A 19878-nucleotide genomic window follows, 5' to 3' on the forward strand; every position below is an offset into this window, starting at 1 on the left:
AGTTGGCCATCAGAGGTGGTTGCCATCGATGACTTCGGTATAGGCAAGCGGCAATCGGACGAAATTTGCGGCTCGGAGGGGCTTGCGCGACTTGACGCGTTGTCTGTCTATTGTTTTTCCGTTTTGTGCTGCGCATGACTCGTATACTGAGTAGCAGTAGTCTGTTCTGAGGATTCCATTTTTTTTGCTAGATCAGGTTTCCCTTAGGAATTCAGTCTGAACTGCAGAGGGATTTTTGGGGTTTTAAATTCTTGGAGTTGCACTCGAACTGATCGATGGTAGGTCACTTCCTTTGGGAGTTGAAATTGCGGTTCTGCCCGCTGAACTAGCGGACTTCGCGGCTGGCTTAGCGCAAGCGGGGATCTGAGAGTGTGGGCTTAGTTTGGGTTCTTTTTCTGGTGTCTTTTTGTATACCCCTCTATGGGCATACTCAGTTATGGTCGAGAAAAGGAGGCAAATAGGCCTGCACACCGCAAAAAACTGGAAAAGGAAAAGAAATACCAAACAACCCGTTTATGGGTGGACAAGCCCGTCGGAATACGAAAAAAAATAGGAAATGGAAAATTTGAAAAAAAACGCTTCAAAAAATAGCTGAATCCAGCTATTAATATTTTTCGAAATTATTAGCCAATTAAATAAAAGTTAACCCAATCAAGTAAAAATCGGAATTGAAAAAAATTAAAAAAAAAAAAGGAGGCAAATAGGCCTGCACACCGCAAAAAACTGGAAAAGGAAAAGAAATACCAAACAACCCGTTTATGGGTGGACAAGCCCGTCGGAATACGAAAAAAAATAGAAAATGGAAAATTTGAAAAAAAACGCTTCAAAAAATAGCTGAATCTAGCTATTAATATTTTTCGAAATTATTAGCCAATTAAATAAAAGTTAACCCAATCAAGTAAAAATCGGAATTGAAAAAAATTAAAAAAAAAAATTGTACATTAAATGAAAGAAAATAGCTGGAAAAATAGCTATTAACAACTTCTTTTGCAGCAGCACTTAGCCGTTCTTGTAAACATCCTAAAGCCTGACCTATACAGATTTGACTGCTCTCTTTGAATCTTTTTTTACAATCTTAAGAATCCAAGAGCGAGGCTTTCCCGAAATACAAATATTGTTAAAATACTGAAGCTTCTCCTCAATCCAATTTACATTTGATTTTTAGTCTTAAGCTGATATCCGAATAAAGAAGTTCAATAAAAACCTTCGTTAAATAATTCTTCCCGGCGTTGTCCTTAGTCAACTGACGGGACATTTATTCCACTCAAATAAAAAAATATTACAACTAATGTTACTGGCGCAGTCGGTAGGATACAAAAAAAATCCGAAAAAAGAACTTTCGAGTGGAAAATAAGTTAAATTTTATAATCCAGTGCTCGAAACATTTCCCAAAATAAATTCGTGAAGACTCTTCAACTTGGATTATAATTCCAATTCGGTTATCCAATAAAAAGTGGAAAAGTGAAATACGAAACAAAAAAAAAACTTTTATAAAAATAAGAAAAAAGAACAATACCGAAATTTTATAATAAAATACCAAAATTAAAAATTTATATTAGAAAACTTAAAAAAATAGCATTAAATCCAAAACAAAAAAGAAAAAAATTAAACACAAAATTAAAAATTTTACAATAAAAATATCACAACCAATTATTGCCGCACCCCAAATCGTTGCGCTGAGCGACAACAACCTTGCCGAAGCCCGTCGGCAGATTAAAGACATTATTCTATTCAATGGTGATCCAGAAACCGTTCACACCTTCGTCAGCAGAGTGGATTACTTAATTTCGCTCTACCAAAGCAATGATGTCCGACAACAGAGGATTCTACTGGGAGCCATCGAAGGAACTTGGACGGACAGGTTAAACGATCTTTTGGGCTTCCGAACATCGAAGATTGGCCTTTTGCATTTTGATCGGCTATTTCAATTCCTTTTATTCGTTAATGGCCAGGAATCCAGATTTAGCCAGAAGCCAGAATTTTAATTTTAGGCGCATGTTGCGTTATTAGCGCTCGTATTCTGTTGGGGTAGAAGTTCATATTATTTGTATTTTGGATTGAATCTATTGCTGATAGGAAGTCGGAACAGATAATAAGTTTGCCTCTTAGGTTTTTAATAAGTTCTATTGCTTCTAGAATGGCCACTGTTTCGGAGGTGAGGACGGATGAATGTGGAGGCAGTAATGGCGAATGTTATTGTGTAATTAATTTTTGAGTGAATATGTGTGTTCGTATAATTTTCTGTATTGATCTGGAGATGTTTGTTCTTTCTTATGGATTCTGAGTGATGTGTCTATTAGATTGGAGAGGGTCCATGATGGCCTGTATTTATGGAGTTTTAGTGGTTTGTAGGGTAGATTAAGTTCTAGGCTTAGATTGATTGTTTGGTCTATTATTGGTGTTTTTTCTTTTTAGTTTTTTATGCTTGACGAACTTATGAATTGGTGTGTTTTGGGATAGTTTGGCTATTTGAAGGTCTCGTTTCATTTCTAAAGAGAGAGTATTTGATTCGTAAAGTAAGTTATTTATTGGGGTAGAGCGATAGGCTCCGAGAGCTAGACGGATTGCGGAGTTAAACGGTGTTTTTATTTTGTTTATAATGCTTTTGGGAGTGTGGCCATACAGAAACAAACCATACTTTATCTAGTTTGGCTATAACTGTTGCCTATGCGACATTACGTAGTGTATACGTGTTGCAATTAAATTTAAGACTAGATAGGCATTTTATTATATTTAGCTTATTGTGTAGTTTGGGTAGAAGTAGGTGTATGTGTGTGTTCCATTTGTATTTGTTGTTTAAGGTCATTCCTAGAACTTTTAGGGAAGTAGCGGTAGGAATTTTGATGTTGTTGCAGCTTATCTTGCATGTACAGTGGGGTTTTCTGCATATGTGGAGGCATTTGGATAGGGATAGCGATGCCCCAGACTAGGACCCCAATTTTCTATATCGTTAAATAGGTTGTCAAAGTTAAAGTTTGTATTTGTGTTTTTGTTGACATTTTTTATAAGGAAGAAGTCGTCGGCGTATGCATTAAATTTTATTTCTCATTTCGCTGATTTTTGTTGTGGCGCAATCGAATTTGCTTGGAATTCGGGAGTCAGCATAATATTTTCGAAAGTCTTTTTGGATACCACCAGCTATAGTCGCGCCTTTTCAACAAAGAGCAAGCATAGGGATGAAATAAAAGAGGGGAAGGAAGAAAGCAAAGAGAGCAAACCGATAACAGTTACTCAGAACACACGCACAGCTGACCCAGAACCTGGCCTAACGGTAAAGTGATTGTGTCGTACAACAAGGGAAACTTGACAGCGAAACGGAACCGAAAGTCGCCTAAAATCGCGGAGCAGAGAGGAGCAGAGTCCGCCAACCGCGGGAGCCGAAAATCGAAATCACAGTCCACAAAAGCGATTCGCAAAGTACTATCTTGGTGCTACTCTTATACAAAATGTTCCAAGTCCTGCCCCGTCCGTCAAGGTCCACGTTCCACTGCATAGCGGCATCCGTGGTTACAGTCGTCTTAATGGCATGGGCCCGACCGCTGGGCGTGCTATTCCTGGACTACTTGGCTACTGGATCTACTGGACGCGGTGCAGCTTCCGCGTTGTGCCTACGGACGAGCTGCGCGGCAAGATGAACACCTGGCGGCAGAGGATCGACGACTGGCGCCACAGCAGTCCCAGCATGTTCTGCTTGGGCACCCTCTTAGTGCTCGGTCACCTTATCTCCGGATCCACGCTGGTACTGACCATCCTGGTCGTCTCCGCACTAGTCTCCACCAAGTACACCTTCAAGCTGCTGAAGATCGAGCACAGGGACTTTCAGTGGTCGGAGAAGCTGAACTACAAAAACTTGGAAGACGAGGACGATGACGATCGCAGCGACGATATACCGTCGGAGCTCCTCATTCCGGATGCAATACCCGAGATTGACGAGCATTCCACAGACGAAGACGAGGAATTAGCTCCGCTGGCGCCCAAGAGGCAGGAGAAGCCGCAGCCACAGGAGCAGCTGGCCAAAGAGCGAAGATATGAACTTCCGAAAAGGTCACTTCAAGCATGACTCGTCGCTGTCCATCACCTCCTCCTCGTCGGAGGAAAGCCTGTCAAAGGGGCTGCAGTTCCCCGATCACAACACCGTAGATACCGCTGGCAACCCTCAGTTGCGTCAGATAACCGCTGGCACGGATGTGAAAACGCAGGCTCAGGCGCTCCTGCGAACAGCGGGAAGCTCCTGTCCAGCCTTGTTTCCGGCCTGGTGCAATGGGGAGCAGGTGGTGCTGTTGCAGTCGGTACCAGCGATGGCACGGATGCAAGTCGAGATCGTGACCAGCAGCGCATTGTCACCGCCCTGGATTCGTCGGACGAGAGCGATTTTGAGATACTCGAATCGGATGACTTTAAGTAAAGATTGGATAAATCGGCGATCGGCTCGATTTGTCGTATTATAAAGCTAATGTCTTAACATAAATATGCATACACAAATAGAACTTAACAAATCGACAAATCGATTCCCTGGTGGAGATCAGTTATATATTTTGCTGCACACTAGTGCTATATATACTTACATATATACTAAACTAATCATCCTAAAGTTAAGCCAAAACTTTTCCCCATTTTTGTTTTTCTGCCTCTTGCTTTGTACATTTTTTTGTTTTTATAACCCTATGCTTATTACTATTTTACTTTATGACTTTAGTTTGTATTTGTCCTGTGTGCGCTTATCTACTGACCACAAACAAAAGAAAAAACGAGCGACGGCACGCAACTTGTACATATAACACAGATCCACTTACACTTACCTATATGTATGGGTTTATTTTGATGTCGCTGTGAGGGCGTTAGCTACTTATGAATCCAAATCAAAGATTGATTGATAAAAAACCAAAAAGGTGCAAATAAATAACGCAGACAAAACCATGAAGAGATTTGGTTCGGCGCTGTCTGAAAACGTATTCGCCATAAAACGTGCACAAATCATTTCAGCGTTATACAAAATTAGAAGACGCTATCCTTTTTCTGGCGACTGCGCTGGCCATCATTTTGCGTTGTACAACATAAATACAGTAACACACTTTCTTTGTATTCTTAATATTATTTGCGCTTAAAATACATAAGTTATAATTTAAGTTGCAAACCAAAACTAAATGTGATTTTGTAAAAACAAAAACTAAAAAATAAAAATCATAAAGGCATATGATGTTAGATAATTTTGATTGATTTAATTGATTGCTATGAGGAATAGTATCACGGATATGGGTGAACCTTGGGAGATTCCGTTGAATAGGGGTAATGGGTTTGATGTATGCGGGCCAACGCGGAGAGTTATTTTCCGGTTACTCATAAAGTTTTTGATGTACTTTATTATTTTGGGGCCAGTTCTCCATTGCTGCAATTTCTGGATTATGGAGTGCACACCTACTCGATCGAAGGCTCTTGAAAAATCAAGAGTGACGAGGGAGGTGTGCATTTTTGACTTCGTTATGAGAAAGCCTTCGTATAGTCCGAAGTCGATTTTCCTTTTTTAAATCCGAATTGGTTGTCGTTAAGTAGATTGTTATGTGTCACTAGCCACCAGAGTCTTTTCGCTATTATTTTATCTATCGTTTTTGCTATACAGCAGTTGAGAGAGATGGGTCGGTATGAAGAAGTTTTAGTTTCGTCGGGTTTCGGTTTGAAGATTGGGATAATTAGACTTGTTTTGTAGGCTTGTGGTATGTGGCTATTGAATATTTCAGTAAATAGTTTTGTTATTCTGTTTTTTGTTGCAGTGGAACTATTTTTGATCATTTGATATGAAACTCTATTAAGACCTGGAGCACATCCTTTTAATATTTGTAGGGCTGAGCTAAGTTCGAGATATGTTATGTTTTCTTCTGTATTTTGTGCTATTGCGGAGGGGGTATAGTGATGTGGGTTATTTCTATATTTATTGTTTCGGAACTCCTCTAAAAAGTTCCAGTCGCCGGAGAGGTCAGAAAAGTGTTGTGCGAATATGTTAGCAATTTCGTTGCTACCCAATGTAGTCTCATTGTTTTGTGGGTTTGCGATGGCATTTGCTAACTGCGTAATAATATTTTGCAGCTCCCCACGTATTTTGCATAATTTCCACTTGCGAAACTTTCACCACACACACAAAAAAAGAGGTACGAGAATGCAAGCGCTGCTATACAAAAATAAAGTAAAGTCAACTCCAACTCAACAAACAGAATATTAAATTTCAACTAATATACATTTTTTGAGCACATCCACTCTTTAAAGTCGAACTGGAGCCATCGAGTCAGAAAAACAACAAAAATGAAGTACATCCTATATATAAGCCAATATCCTATATATAACCATCCTATCCTATATCGAGATCGTATCACACCAACAATTCACAAAGTAATGGAACCTACAAATACATAAATACATAAATACATCCCTTCGTCTGCCAGTCAGCGAACAATGCCAAAATCTTCCTTTGCAAGTGTATTAAAATCAGGAATCCAGTTACCGACAGAAGTCACCTCCAGCATCCAGCATAAAATTCACCAAACACAAATAAACACACAGAACATGCAACAGCAGCCTATTGGCCTTGAAGAGATTATGCTCTCGATGCAGCAAAGCATGAAAGACTTCATGACCTTCATGCAAGAAACTATGCAAGAGCTTATGAAGAACCAAAACATCCTTATTCAAATGCTCGTTTCTTCTAAAACAGGATAATGACTCCCTTAATAATAGCTACCTGGAACGCTAATGGCGTTTCGCGGCACAAGCTAGAACTTGCTCAGTTCTTAGCCGACAGAAACATTGACGTTATGCTACTCTCAGAGACTCACCTTACCGAAAAGTACAACTTCCAAATACCAGGATATAAATTTTACTTTACGAATCACCCGGATGGCACGGCCCATGTAGGCACTGGCATACTAATACGATTGCGAATTAAGCACCACTTTTTTGGTAATTTATGTACCTACAATGTACCTCTATAAGCCTCCAATGCCATAACGGTGCTCTCACTCTGGCTGCTGTCTATTGCCCACCTCGCTTCACAATCTCTGAGGAAAAATTCACAACACTTTTTGACTCGTTTGGTGAAAGGTTTGTTGAAGCTGGCGATTGGAATGCCAAGCACATGTACTGGGGATCTCGGATAGCGAACCCTTAAGGAAAACAGCTGTACAACGCAATCATCCAACCGCAACTCAATCCTAACTCTTTTTCCCCGGGAGCGCCTACATACTGGCTTTTTGACTTTGCTTTGATTGATTTGATTGACTTTGCCATCACAAAAAGGATATCCCAACCAGTGATTACAGCTGAGGCACTTCCAGAACTCTCATCTGATCACTGTCCGGTGCTCTTTCATCTTTCAGCTACAACGTCTGGAGAGACCGTGTTGGCTTACAAGCAATGGGACCAACTGGGCGAGGTACATAAAATATGTTTGTTTCCATACCGGTTTTTCTAGCCCCCTGGAAGACGAGCAAGACATTGATCAGTTTACTGGTGATATAGAATCAATACTTGAAGCAGCAGCAAAAGCGTCAACTCCACAAGACAACCATGTATGCAGTATAAAGTTTAACAAGACAAGTAGAGATACTGAACTGCATGTGCTTGAAAAATTACGTCTTCGAAGGGACTTCTCGCAGACTTACCAAAGCGCTTAAGAAAGAAGAAGCGGACGCACAACTAAGGTATATCGAGAATCTCACCCCCACAGGCAAAAAGACCACAGGAACCTACAGGCACCAACAGAAACGGTTGTACCTCTCCGTAACTCTACCGGAAACTGGTCTCGCAGTGACACGGACAGAGCAAGAGTCTTCGCTGATCATCTTAAAAAAGTATTTCAACCAAATCCAGCCACTAACTAATTTACTCTCCCGCCTTTAACTGCATCTGACTTAGCACCACAAGATCCTGTAGAATTTCGGCCAAGCGAGATAACGAAAGTCATTAAAGAGCAACTGAAGACTGGAAAATCGCTTGGCCCCGAAAGTGATCATCGAGCTCCCAATGTGTGCAGTTCTACGAATCTGATTGCTCTTCAACGCAATTACTAAAATTGGATACTTCCCTCAAAAGTGGAAGAAATCAATTATAATTATGATCCCTAAGCCTGGAAAAGACAAAACACAGCCATCATCATAGAGGCCAATAAGCTTACTTACTTGTCTATCCAAGTTCTTTGAAAAAGTGCTGCTGCTACGCATCAGCCCCCACCTCAAAACACACAACACACTCCCATTGCACCAATTTGGTTTTCGGGCAAAACATGGATCCATTGAACAGGTTAACCGCATCACAACAGAAATTCGCACAGCCTTTGAACACCGTGAATATTGCACAGCTCTCTTCTTAGACGTTGCACAAGCATTCGATAAAGTATGGCTGGATGGACTTATGTTTAAAATAATCACACTGCTGCCTAAAAATATATATAAGCTTCTAAAGTCTTACCTATATAAAAGAGTGTTCGCGGTCAGATGCAGTTCAAGCACTTCAAGCGATTGTACTATAAAAGCCGGAGTGCCTCAAGGAAGTGTTCTGGGCCCAATTCTATACACCCTATAAACGGCGGGCATACCAACAAACTACCAGCTAACTATATCCACATTCGCTGATGACACTGCAATACTAAGTCGATCCAGATGCCCAGTAAAAGCTACGATGCAACTAGCACGCCATCGTGTGTCGAACATTGTCTTGCAGATTGGCGCATACGAGTAAACTAAGAAAAGTGCAAACAGGTAACATTTACCCTAAACAAACAAAGCTGGCCTTGGTAATAAACCACGTGCACATCCCACAAGCCGATAACGTAACATACTTAGGTATTCATCTGGACAAACAGCTCATCTGGCGGAAACACATAGAGGCCAAGACGACGCACCTCAGACTAAAAGCAAGGGATCTAGACTGGCTTATAAACGTTCGCTCTCCCCTAAGCTTGGAGTACAAGGTCCTCTTATATAACTCCGTTTTAAACCCCATATGGACCTATGGCTCCGAGCTATGGGGCAACGCATCGAGAAGCAACATCGACATAGTACAGCGAACACAGTCTAGGATTCTGAGAATCATGGTATCTTCGGACCGAGAATATACACAGAGACTTTCAAATAAAACTTGTCATTGAGACAATAGCAGAGAAGAAAGTAAAATACAATGAAAAACTAGCCTCACATCCAAATCCTCTTTCAAGAAAACTTATTCGAGTATGCAGCCAAAGCCGACTGCACTGGAACGACCAACCAGCCCAGCGTTAAATTTGTTAGGCCACACAGCACGAATCATTTCATAAAATGATATTTAGTTAGTTTAGAATAAGATTTGAAAAGTTATTGTTAGTCTCATAAGTAAAAGGGAAGATTCAATAAATAAGGAAAACATTGAAAAAAAATCACTGGATAATGTTTTGTCTGAATGTATTCGAGTGGTTCAAGATTTGTTACATTGTTTTTTACATAGATAGTATGAGTATAGTCTATAATTATGTTGGTGATTCATATTTCTTCTAATTGGACAGAACAATTAAATGTTTTTATCATGTTATTGCCTTCTATTATAGTTTCTCTATTGATACAGTTTTGGTTTAGGATAGTCTTGGGAAGGTTCCAAGTTGTGATTATATTAGGTTCTACATATTTTATTTCAAAATCAGAATGTGTTTTACTGTATCTACATTGTGTTGGGACGTGGTTTAGTATACCAGTTATACATTTATTTACAACCAAGCTTTGAGAACTTGCCGTGTATGTTTGAATATTGTCTGAAAAATATTTGTCATGTATTGTTTCGGTTAGTATGTTACTTTTTCCGTCTGGGTAGGGTATTATTTAAAAAACTGGTGTTTTGGTTATTTCTCTTGGAATATGGGATATTATCAGAATTTCGTTCGTATCAGATTTAAGCAAAGCTGACGTTTTTATATTAAGAAGTTTTTCAGAATTGACGTGGATTAATGAATCGTGTTTTAAAATTTTTGGATTAAAGATATGTACCTTAGCTTGTTAGTTTCAAACCAAGCTCTATGTTTCAATGTATTCAGTGAATTCCTGTAAGTTAAAAAGGTTTAAATCTATCATATGTTCTTTTTCAAAGTTATGATTTAAATGACTATTCAATTCGATTCTTTTGTTAATGACTTCTATTACGTGGTTAAGTTCGCTTATTTGTACATTATTTTTAGAGATGTCGGCTATTTGTTGTAATAAAGCTTCTTTGCCTTCTTAATCTAAAGTACCGAATAAGAACAATTTTATTTGTTCCCATAAAGTTAACAAGACCGCTTTTACTACGGCTTACAATTAAAATTAAATTATACCGTTCATTTCTCTGTTAAGTTTTTCTACTAGATACTGTATTTGTGGTGAGTTATTAAAAGGTTGAGTTTGTTTAATAAGTTCTTAATAAGTATTTTCGGGTTTAGTAAAGTTAATAGATAAGTAATGATATTCGTGGTTTATCGGCAAATCTATTGATCTGGTTTGAAAGATTAGGTTTTTGGCCTGGATAGGAGTTACTTCTAGGTATTGTGTGTTAATTGACGATAGGAGGCTTAATATGAGTTTCATGCTCGGGAGCAGGCCTGGAATTATCGTTATTAGATTTACTTTTACTAATTTCATTATTTTATTTTAAAATTAGATTTATAGTGTATTATTTTTCTACCTCTATTTGTTTCTTCGGAATGTTTATCATCTATTTGTCTTAAATTTCCTGTCTTTTTGAATGGGTTAGTCGTTTTTGATTTAAGTAGAGGGGATTCTTTAAAGTTTGTGTCTATGTTAAAGTCGTGTCTGTTTTCAGTGAGTTTGTCAATTTTGTTTACATTATTTTGTTGAGGGTCATAGCAAAGACACTAGAATATTTATTTATTCTAGTTATTCTAGTGTCTTTGTTAAAGTGCAATGCACATGAAGGCGGAGTCTCTCCGTAAAATAGCTCTTTTAGTTTCAAGTCAATCTATACTGCTTACTTCTATCAGGAATTCTTCTCTTCTCTTCTCTTTTCTTATACGCCTTGCCACGCCTACATAATTGGATATTTCTTTCTTTTGTAAGCCGCCCAAAACGGCCAAGCCCACAATTTTCAACAATTTTGGATATATTTTCGTAGTTTTAATAGTCTTGTAATAGTTTACCTTTTATTGTTTACCTTTCAGCTTGTTAATACATAGTATTTTCTACAAAAAATCAATATATAAGGTGGAGTACACCTTTCTGTTCCTTAACTACATATATCGATCATAGCAACCACTTTGTTTATTTACAGACATATGTGACGTTTGAAAAATATACAACATTACGAAGGCCGAAATATATTTAGTTTTCAACACCTATTTTTACATATATTATAAAATGTCTGATCCTGAAGACATTGATTGTGATTTCCCCATTAGCTTTGAGCCTAATCCTGAGACATCTCCTGAACCAGAGGAAATGGGCCTTCTTCCCCCAAATCACCCACTACTAAGCAAGTTTCAGGACTGTTTAAAGGGTCACTTAATACGTACTAAACGTGATATAGAAAATGAAATTGCAGAAATAAAACACCATGTTAAACTGAGAGAACAGCGACGAGAGGAGCAAGGATTGACATTGTATGATATGCAACAGAAAATGAAATTTCAAGAAAAACAAATTATGGAGTTATCCGCTGTTATAGAAAAACATTTAAAAAATCGACAAGATGAAGAATTTAACACAAAAACCTTAAAAGCGGAAAACGAAGAAAAAATTAAGTTAACTAAGTCACAAAAAACTCTTTACCATGAAAGAATGGCAGAACTAGGTGACATGCAAAGTTTAGGAAGTAACATCAAAAGATGGGCTTGTTCCGTTGAGGATGAAGTAAAAAATGCTAAACGCATTGTTAGTAGAGACGCCCAGTTGCAAGACCAGCTATCACAGGAAAAACGAAAATCAGATATACTCTTTTATCGGCTGGATATAGAAATAAAAAAGAGAGAAAACGAGTTACTGTCGATTTGTGAAGAAGAAGCTACAATGAAAGAAGTGATTAATATTTTAAATATGAGCATAGCAAATGCCAATACAGATTTAGAGGTTTTGCAAAATGAACACAAACGGCTCACACAGGCATGGAACGAGGTTATTATAGCCATTCAGTTGAGAGATAAAATTTTATTTCAAGTACAAAGCGCAGCAAGGTAAGCTAAGCAAATTAAAAGGATTTAAGTTTTTTAACATTGATCTTAAGAAAACACAGGGAGGCAATGAAACACAATATAGCGGGAATAGAAGCTATCAAAAAACAAATTGGAAAGGAAATGGAACTAAATAAAAAATTGGATTCATTTAAGCAACGACTGGCAGATGAAACTAATTCCTTAAGAAGGGAATGTAAGTATTTCATTGTATATTTCTAGTTATCTGAATACCTGTTATATCAGATTTCCGATCATATCTGTACATGTCCGTCTGTCCGTCAGCATACACTTCGGGATTACTGGAACAATTAAAGCTAAAAAGTTTAGATAAGATATGCATATTCCAAAAAGACACAGCCCAAGTTAACTGTTAACTGATGTTGCCACGCCATCAATCCGACCAAAACTGTAAAAATGTAAAATATATAAAAATGTATATATTATAGTATATTGTATGTTATATGTATTATATAATATAATTATAATTATAATTTATAATAATTATAATTATATCTATTGTATGTATATGTACATGTATGTATGTATATTATATACATATGTATGTATATTATATGTATATATGTGTATATATAACTTTGTCGTCTTTGTCTGATAGGTGAAGAATTAATTTAGTTCCATGAGTCTTCTTTTTCAACTTACAGTCATATATTATACTCAACGGCAATAAATAGATTTTCAGCTTATCAATCACAAGCTTCAATTCATTCAATTCACAAATGCAGATATTTTGCAATGCTCCCAAATATATATATATATATTACAAGAACAAAATACTACGTGATAGATATACCCCTATATGTATATGTTCAACCATTCCTTCCAACCATTTAGACTATGTAAAATTGTCATATGTATATACTCCCACAGTTCAATACACAAGTTTTCATCAGTGAAACACCGCACAATTTGTATGAAAACTATCTATGTATGAATCGCTAAAACAAAGCATAACAAATCACTAAATCCTCAATGATTTTTAAAGAGACAGAAATTTCGATTGTGTAAGAGTATTGCCCTTTTAGGCGATTTTCATGTCAGTTTTTTCATCTCCTTTCATCGATGAAACATTACTTCTTATTAGTTAATTATTATTTCTATGCGTAGGATTTAAATTTAAGAATAAAAAATACATATTAAATTCCAAAATCTGGAGCGTCTTGTTGTCCTACGGAGTTAGGGATAGTTTCTTTTGTGGAACTTGGGTCCACATGTCCGTCCGATTAACCTTAAAGTAAAATATGGTATAATGTATGCAAAAATGAATTACAACTTTACTTTAAATGATCGATTCTGTGAGTAGTATTTATTGTTGTTAATAAATTAAATCAATTACTTGAAATAATTAATGGATTAAATTCTTAAAAATGGTACTTAATTAAAATCGCTTCTGCTTCTCACAAAAATCTAATCGCAAGTGATCCACGAAAAAAAGGGCATGTCTTTTAGAAACACAATATGTTAGTCCATTTCGTTCTCTTATTGTTATTTCGCTCTTGCCAATTCCCGTCCCCTTTATCTACTTACAGTATGTCAAGAAACTGTTTACACACTGTGAAATAAGTTGAATTTTTGACTTTAAAGGTAAAAATAAAGAGTTCTTTGCTTAAATAACCGCAATTTTTTTAAACAATATAATAAAACAATATTTATTTTACTTATAAATCGAAAAACAAATTAAGCATTTTAAATATACAAGAAAATAAACAACAAATTCCAGTTTACACACTTTTGGTACATATGTATGTACATAATTAGTCTTTTAATGTTCCGATGCACATTACAAATTTACAAATTTCTTACTTGAGTTTTATTTATTCTTTATTATTTCGAAGATAAAAGTTAAATGTCTGAATATTTAATCAGTCACGGCTGCGCTGCTCGCATAAGATGCCAATTTACATAAGATGTTGTATTTATGTAAATTAAACAATTATTAAGGTTTTTCAAATAATAATTATTCTTCTTTATTAAGTGCATCAGAATACGACTGATCCCTTTTGAGCTCTGTCTAAAACTAAAGTACAATTTCATATTCAAATATTTATAGCGGCACTTCTGCAGCTATTTCTGTCAACGTTGCGCCTCGTGACTTCTCACACCACCACGTCCAGAATGCTAACGCTGCGCCTGTGGGTGTCCGTTCACAGTAACCCCAAATTCCGCTGATTTATCGCAATAGATTCCGACCGGATACAGACTTAGCATTCAGTTCAGTATCATTGACCTTACTTATGATAACTTGTATGTACATGCATCGCTTGTGTGATTCGATTGTGCGAACTTGCTGACACTTGCACTTCAAATATATTTTGTTATTTTATAAACATTTTTCTATGGTTTTAATGGTTAGCATATGATCTGTTTATAATTATTATTATTATTTTTTTTTTTTTGTAAATTTTATTAATTGGAATAAAACAAGTTTAGTGCTACCTATGTGGCAGCTTTACCAGGTTTTACATAAAATTTTACAGCATAGGCATACCAATATATACATTACTTATACATTACTTTACAAATTAAGTTATTCTAACAATATTTAATTGATTTCTTTTCCATGAACAAATAATTATAATAATCTCGATGGGAGATTATGTGGGTGGAATCTTTTTAGCCTTCTTTTTTTCGGGGGATGGATAAGCCTTCTCGTCAGGGTTTTGGGGTGGGAACCTAGTCGCCGCATATAACTTTCCGCATGGGTCCTCAATGCATCGCCTATCTTTGGAATATTAAGATCTCTTTCTATATCTCTGGTTCTCATGTACAAAGGGGAGTTACATAGTGATCTAACTACTTTACTTTGAGCAACTCTTATTTTATTCAGATTAGTTCTGGCCGTAATTCCGTATATTTGCAACGGATTTTTTTTTTTGAATTTTTTTTTTTTTTTATTTATTGAATCTTCTTGTATAAGAACTAACAATAAGTTTAAAAATCTTAACTATAACAAGTATTTTTTTAACAGTTGTATTATTTTTCCAACTGTTCTATGATTAAACGGCCCTAATAATTTATTCGCTGGGTTGGTAGGTCCTTTCGCCGGAGACGGGAACGGCTGCTGAGCTGGATTAGATCTCGCGCTAGGTGGTTGGGGTGCGTGTAAAGCTTGCTATGGTATTTTTCCTTAAGTTCCGTGATTGCGTTGGTAACTGATGGGATATTTAGGTCTCTTTGGATGTTTTCACTCCGAACGTACCACGGTGCCCCAGTGATGGTTCTCAGAATCTTTGATTGTGCTCGCTGTATGATGTCAATATTGCTGTTGCTGGCATTGCCCCATAACTGTGAGCCATAGGTCCAGATAGGTTTCAATATAGAATTGTAGAGCAAGACCTTGTGATCTAGGCTGAGCGGAGAACCAGAGTTGATGAGCCAGTGTAAGTTGTTGGCTTTGAGTTTAAGTTGGGTTTTTTTGGCTTCAATGTGCCTGCGCCATGTGAGTCTTCTGTCAAGGTGTACTCCTAGGTACGCTACCTCATCTGCTTTCGGGAGTGGTATGTTGTTCAACAAGAGCGGAGGACAGTCTTGTCTGTTTAGCGTAAACGTCACGTGCTTGCATTTTTGCTCGTTTACTTTTATTCGCCAGTCAGAGAGCCACTTCTCAATGTCGATGAGGTACAGTGCCAACTGTGCTGTAGCTTGGATAGGGGACCTTGAACGGCTAAGGATAGCTGTATCGTCGGCAAATGTGGATACCGTTAAGCGACTATTTGTAGGGATGTCGGCTGTATAGATGAGGTATAAGGTTGGCCCAAGAACGCTGCCTTGGGGGACTCCAGCCTCAATTGTATGATCAGTGGAAGTGGCAGTGTTGCACCGTACTGCAAACTTTCTGTCATAGAGGTAAGACTTTAGAAGTTTGTGTGTGCTTTCGGGTAGGGATGTTTTAATTTTAAACATTAGGCCGTCGAGCCAGACTCTGTCGAATGCTTGGGATACGTCTAAAAATACTGCTGTACAGTATTCGCGATATTCAAATGCAGTTCTTATTTCCGTTGTAATACGATTCACCTGTTCAATGGTTCCATGGCTTTCGCGAAATCCAAATTGGTGGGCTGGGATTATATTGTGGTATATCAGATGTTGATTAAGACGGATCAGCAGGCATTTTTCGAATAGTTTCGAAATACATGAGAGTAGACTTATTGGTCTGTAAGATGAAGCGACTGTGTGGTTCTTACCAGGCTTTGGAATCATTATGATAATCGACCTCTTCCATCGTTGTGGAAAGTAACCAAGTTTGGTGATGGCATTAAAGAGCTTGGTTATGTAGCGAACTGCAGAATGTGGCAGCTGGATGATCATTTCCGGTGTTATAAGGTCGCAGCCGGGGGATTTTTTCGGGCTGAGATTGTCTTTGATTATTTTAGTTACTTCTTTAGGACGAAACACAATTGGGGTGTGTTGCTGGTGGCGGTTTACGGGATAGGACGGCAGCGCGAATGTACTAGTAGCCTGGTTTGGCGTGAACACATTTTGTAGGTGAGCGGCAAATGTGGTGGCTCTGTCTTCATCACTACGGGCCCAGCCACCTGAGGAATTCCTTATCGGCAAAACGGTTTCAGTCGGTGGGCGAAGAGTTGAGTGGGCTCGCCACAGTGACTTTTGTTTTGTGCCTGTCGGTGTGAGTTGCTCTATGTATCGGCGCTGATCGTCGCCCTCTTCTTGTTTCAGAGCGTTGGCCAGTTTCCGTGTGGCTACTTTTAGCTTTTGTTTTGCAGTCGGGGATCTGGAAGATTGCCATTCTCTGCGTAAGCGTCGTTTTACGTGGACGAGTTGCTCGATTTGTACGTTGGTCTTTTTTGAATTAATTGTATTATTTGTTATTTTGGGTGTTGCAGTAAGAGCTGCTGCAGTAAGGATGGATTGCAATGCACACGTGCAGCTCTCTATATCAGATTCAGTATTGAGTTTTGGGCTTAGCTCAATATGTGAACTTATATATTTTTTATACCTGAGCCAGTTGGTTTTGTGAGAAGTCAATCTGAATGGTGGTTTCACGTTTTCTGCGTACCGGCGGAGGTGAATTAGTACAGGCGAGTGATCAGATGACAGATCCGGCAGACATTCAGCTTTAACCAAACTGCGGGAAATATTTTTCGTAACTGCGAAGTCGATCAGGTCAGGCAGCTTATTGAGGTCTGATGGCCAGTATGTAGGACTCCCGGGGGAAACATGGTCAAGTTTATTAGTGGCTTTTATTATAGTCTTATAAAGCTGTTTTCCTTTTGGGTTCACAAGTCGCGATCCCCAGTGAGTATGTTTAGCGTTGTAGTCGCCTGCTGCAATGAAGTGTGGCCCTAGTGCTTGGAAGAAATCCAGGAATTGAGCTTCTAATACTGTGAAACGGGGGGGCAGTATACGGCCGCTAGTGTAAGGAGAGTGTTGTCATCCAGCTGAATGCTGATGGATGTGGCCTGAAGATGATTTTCCGCAAATTCTTTGTAAAAGTGGTGCTTCATACGGTTCCTTATGAGTATGGCGGTGCCACCGTGTGCTTTTCCGTCGGGGTGATTTGTACCGTAGAAATGGTAGTCTCTTATTTGAAAATTGTATTTGCTTGTGAGATGAGTTTCCGAAAGAAGCATTACGTCGATATGCTTCTCATGTAGGAATTGAGCTAGCTCAAGTTTGCGCTGTGAGACGCCATTGGCGTTCCACGTAGCTATGCGTAAAGTAGCCATTATTTATTTGATTGTTGGGCTACAAGCATTTGTATCAAAAGGTTTTGATTACGCATCATGTCTTGAATGGTGGTCTTCATAAATGTCATAAATTCCATCATGCTCTGTTGTAAGGCTTGCATCATAGCTTCAGTTTTTGTTTCCTGCTGCGCAGCTGGGTTATAGTTTTGTTGTGTGTCTAATTTTGTGTGCACTTCATGTGGAGTTTGGGAATTTTGGGTTGGAGGCGTCATACCTGATTTTAAAACGTTTGCAAATGTTGTCTTGTTAGTGTTGGATGTAGGCCAGGGAGCGAAACTTGCTGCTTTCGAGAAAATTACTTCAGGATTTGTCTCTGATGGTATCAGCGTAGCTGTTCCTTGGTGTGCCCGCGCCGTGTTCATTCTATTGTGAAGACGGATTTTCAGCTCTTTGTAGATTGGACAGCCTCTGTAGTTTGCTGTGTGGTTGCCCCCACAGTTATTGCATTTTTTCTCGCATGCATTTTTTTTGTTAGTTTGACACTGTTTGGAGTCGTGGAGATCTCCACAGACTACGCATACCGGGCGAAGTGTACAATACGACCTCGTGTGGCCATACTCTTGGCAGTTTGTACATTGTACAGGAGCGTTACTCGATAAAAAAACGTCTTCACACTGCGGCGGTAAATATGAAATTAAAAAAAAAAAAAAAAAAAAAAAAAAAAATTTGCAACGGATGGATGGATTTATACAGGCGAACTTTATTTGCCATTGTGAGTTTGTTTCTTCGGCGATAAGAGCCACGACATTTTTGCAGCCTTTGAAAGTACTGCTTGCTTGATCATAGTCGTATGTCTTTGAAACGTTAGTCCTCTGTCCAAAATCACCCCGAGGTATTTGTAGAAGGACTCGTGTCGAAGTGTGGAGCCGAGCATGGAAATTCCAGAGCAGTTCAAAGGTCTCTTTGTGAATGTGACGCAAGCACATTTGCTGCAATTAATGCCGATATTCCATTCCGTTGCCCACTTCTCGAAGGCCGTCACATATTCCTGTAGGCTCCTGGTTGCATCACTTATGCTTGTACTCCTGACCATTACCGCGGTGTCATCTGCGTAGGTTGCAATAAGAACATTTTCGTATTCAACTTCTGTACAGCACCAGGAATCCGGCATATCAGAAGTATACAGCGAATAAAGAGTCGGGCCTAAAACACTGCCTTGGGGTACGCCTGCTGAGATTGTACGCGTAGACGATTTGTCGCCATCGACAACCACACTGAACTATCTGTTCGATAGAAAGCTTTTGATAAGAAGAAATAGCTGTGGCGTCAAAATGGTCTTAAGCTTACTTAGAAGACCATCATGCCAAACTCTATCAAAGGCTTGTTGTATATCAATGAATACAGCTATTGTATACATCTTGTCCTCCATGGCCTCCAAAGCAAAGTTTGTCACTCGGTGTAGTTGTTCTGGAGTGCCATGACTTTTTCGGAAACTGAACTGCCACTTTGGAATAGCTTGGCTCACGCTTGGAAGTTTGAGGATGCGTTCTAATATTACCCTTTCCAACATTTTCCCTAGCGCGGGTAGAAGACTAATGGGCCTATATGCATCTACTTCAGTGGGTTGCTTTCCAGGCTTCGGAATCATCGTTATGATTGCAGATTTCCATTTGCTTGGAAAGTGTCCCAGCCTTAGAGGGCTATTGAACAGTAGGACTAAGAAAAGTACAGCTTTGATGGGAAGGAGTTTGAGCGTCCTGTTATCTAGGAGGTCCTCACCAGACGATTTTTTAGGTTTGAGCTTTTTGATCTGCTTTACTACCTCTTCCAAATTAACAGGGTTTGTGGGAAGGGTCATTTGAAAAGGTTGGTCCAACAGTATTTGCACCCTGTTTCGGTGTTCTGTCGGAGTAAAATTCAATGGCTTAAATCTATCCTCTAAGCTGTTTGCAAAGATATAAGCCTTCTCCTGACTGGAGCCGCACCAACCACCAGCTGGATTTCTGATGGGAGCCTTTGGAATAACTTGTCTTTTAAGGTTAT

The 19878-nt window shown here is 38.6% G+C and overlaps 1 protein-coding gene, 1 long non-coding RNA gene and 1 pseudogene across 8 annotated transcripts in view; 2 read left to right on the forward strand and 1 right to left on the reverse strand.

Annotated features, from left to right (window-relative positions):
• The first annotated feature begins 3364 nt into the window (after positions 1 to 3364).
• Positions 3365 to 4405, forward strand: LOC117138509 (annotated as a pseudogene).
• Positions 4406 to 9419: 5014 nt separating this feature from the next.
• LOC117138510 lies at positions 9420 to 14255 on the reverse strand. 4 transcript variants are annotated; one of them, XR_004459205.1, is made up of 4 exons: positions 13991 to 14255; positions 12830 to 13415; positions 12401 to 12575; positions 9420 to 10585 (listed from the first exon to the last, which is right to left on the reverse strand). It is a non-coding gene; the product is annotated as an uncharacterized LOC117138510 (long non-coding RNA). The 4 variants fall into 4 exon arrangements; XR_004459204.1 differs by lacking the exon at positions 13991 to 14255 and adding an exon at positions 13589 to 13695; XR_004459202.1 differs by lacking the exon at positions 13991 to 14255 and adding an exon at positions 13524 to 13695.
• Positions 11287 to 19878, forward strand: part of LOC117138506 (coiled-coil domain-containing protein 40) — a 75563-nt gene continuing 66971 nt past the window's right edge. The window contains exons 1-3 of one of the 4 annotated variants that reach the window (XM_033300642.1): positions 11287 to 12169; positions 12220 to 12362; positions 14238 to 14485. In XM_033300642.1, coding sequence (XP_033156533.1) covers positions 11358 to 12169; positions 12220 to 12362; positions 14238 to 14356 — 1074 coding nt within the window. In that variant the 5' untranslated portion in view covers positions 11287 to 11357 and the 3' untranslated portion in view covers positions 14357 to 14485. Of the gene's footprint in view, positions 12170 to 12219; positions 12363 to 14237; positions 14486 to 19878 lie in introns of those variants that run through there. The other 3 variants (XM_033300639.1, XM_033300643.1, XM_033300638.1) reach the window with 3 other exon arrangements.

This window comes from Drosophila mauritiana, chromosome 2R, assembly GCF_004382145.1.
Source record: "Drosophila mauritiana strain mau12 chromosome 2R, ASM438214v1, whole genome shotgun sequence".
NCBI classification, from domain to species: domain Eukaryota; kingdom Metazoa; phylum Arthropoda; class Insecta; order Diptera; family Drosophilidae; genus Drosophila; species Drosophila mauritiana.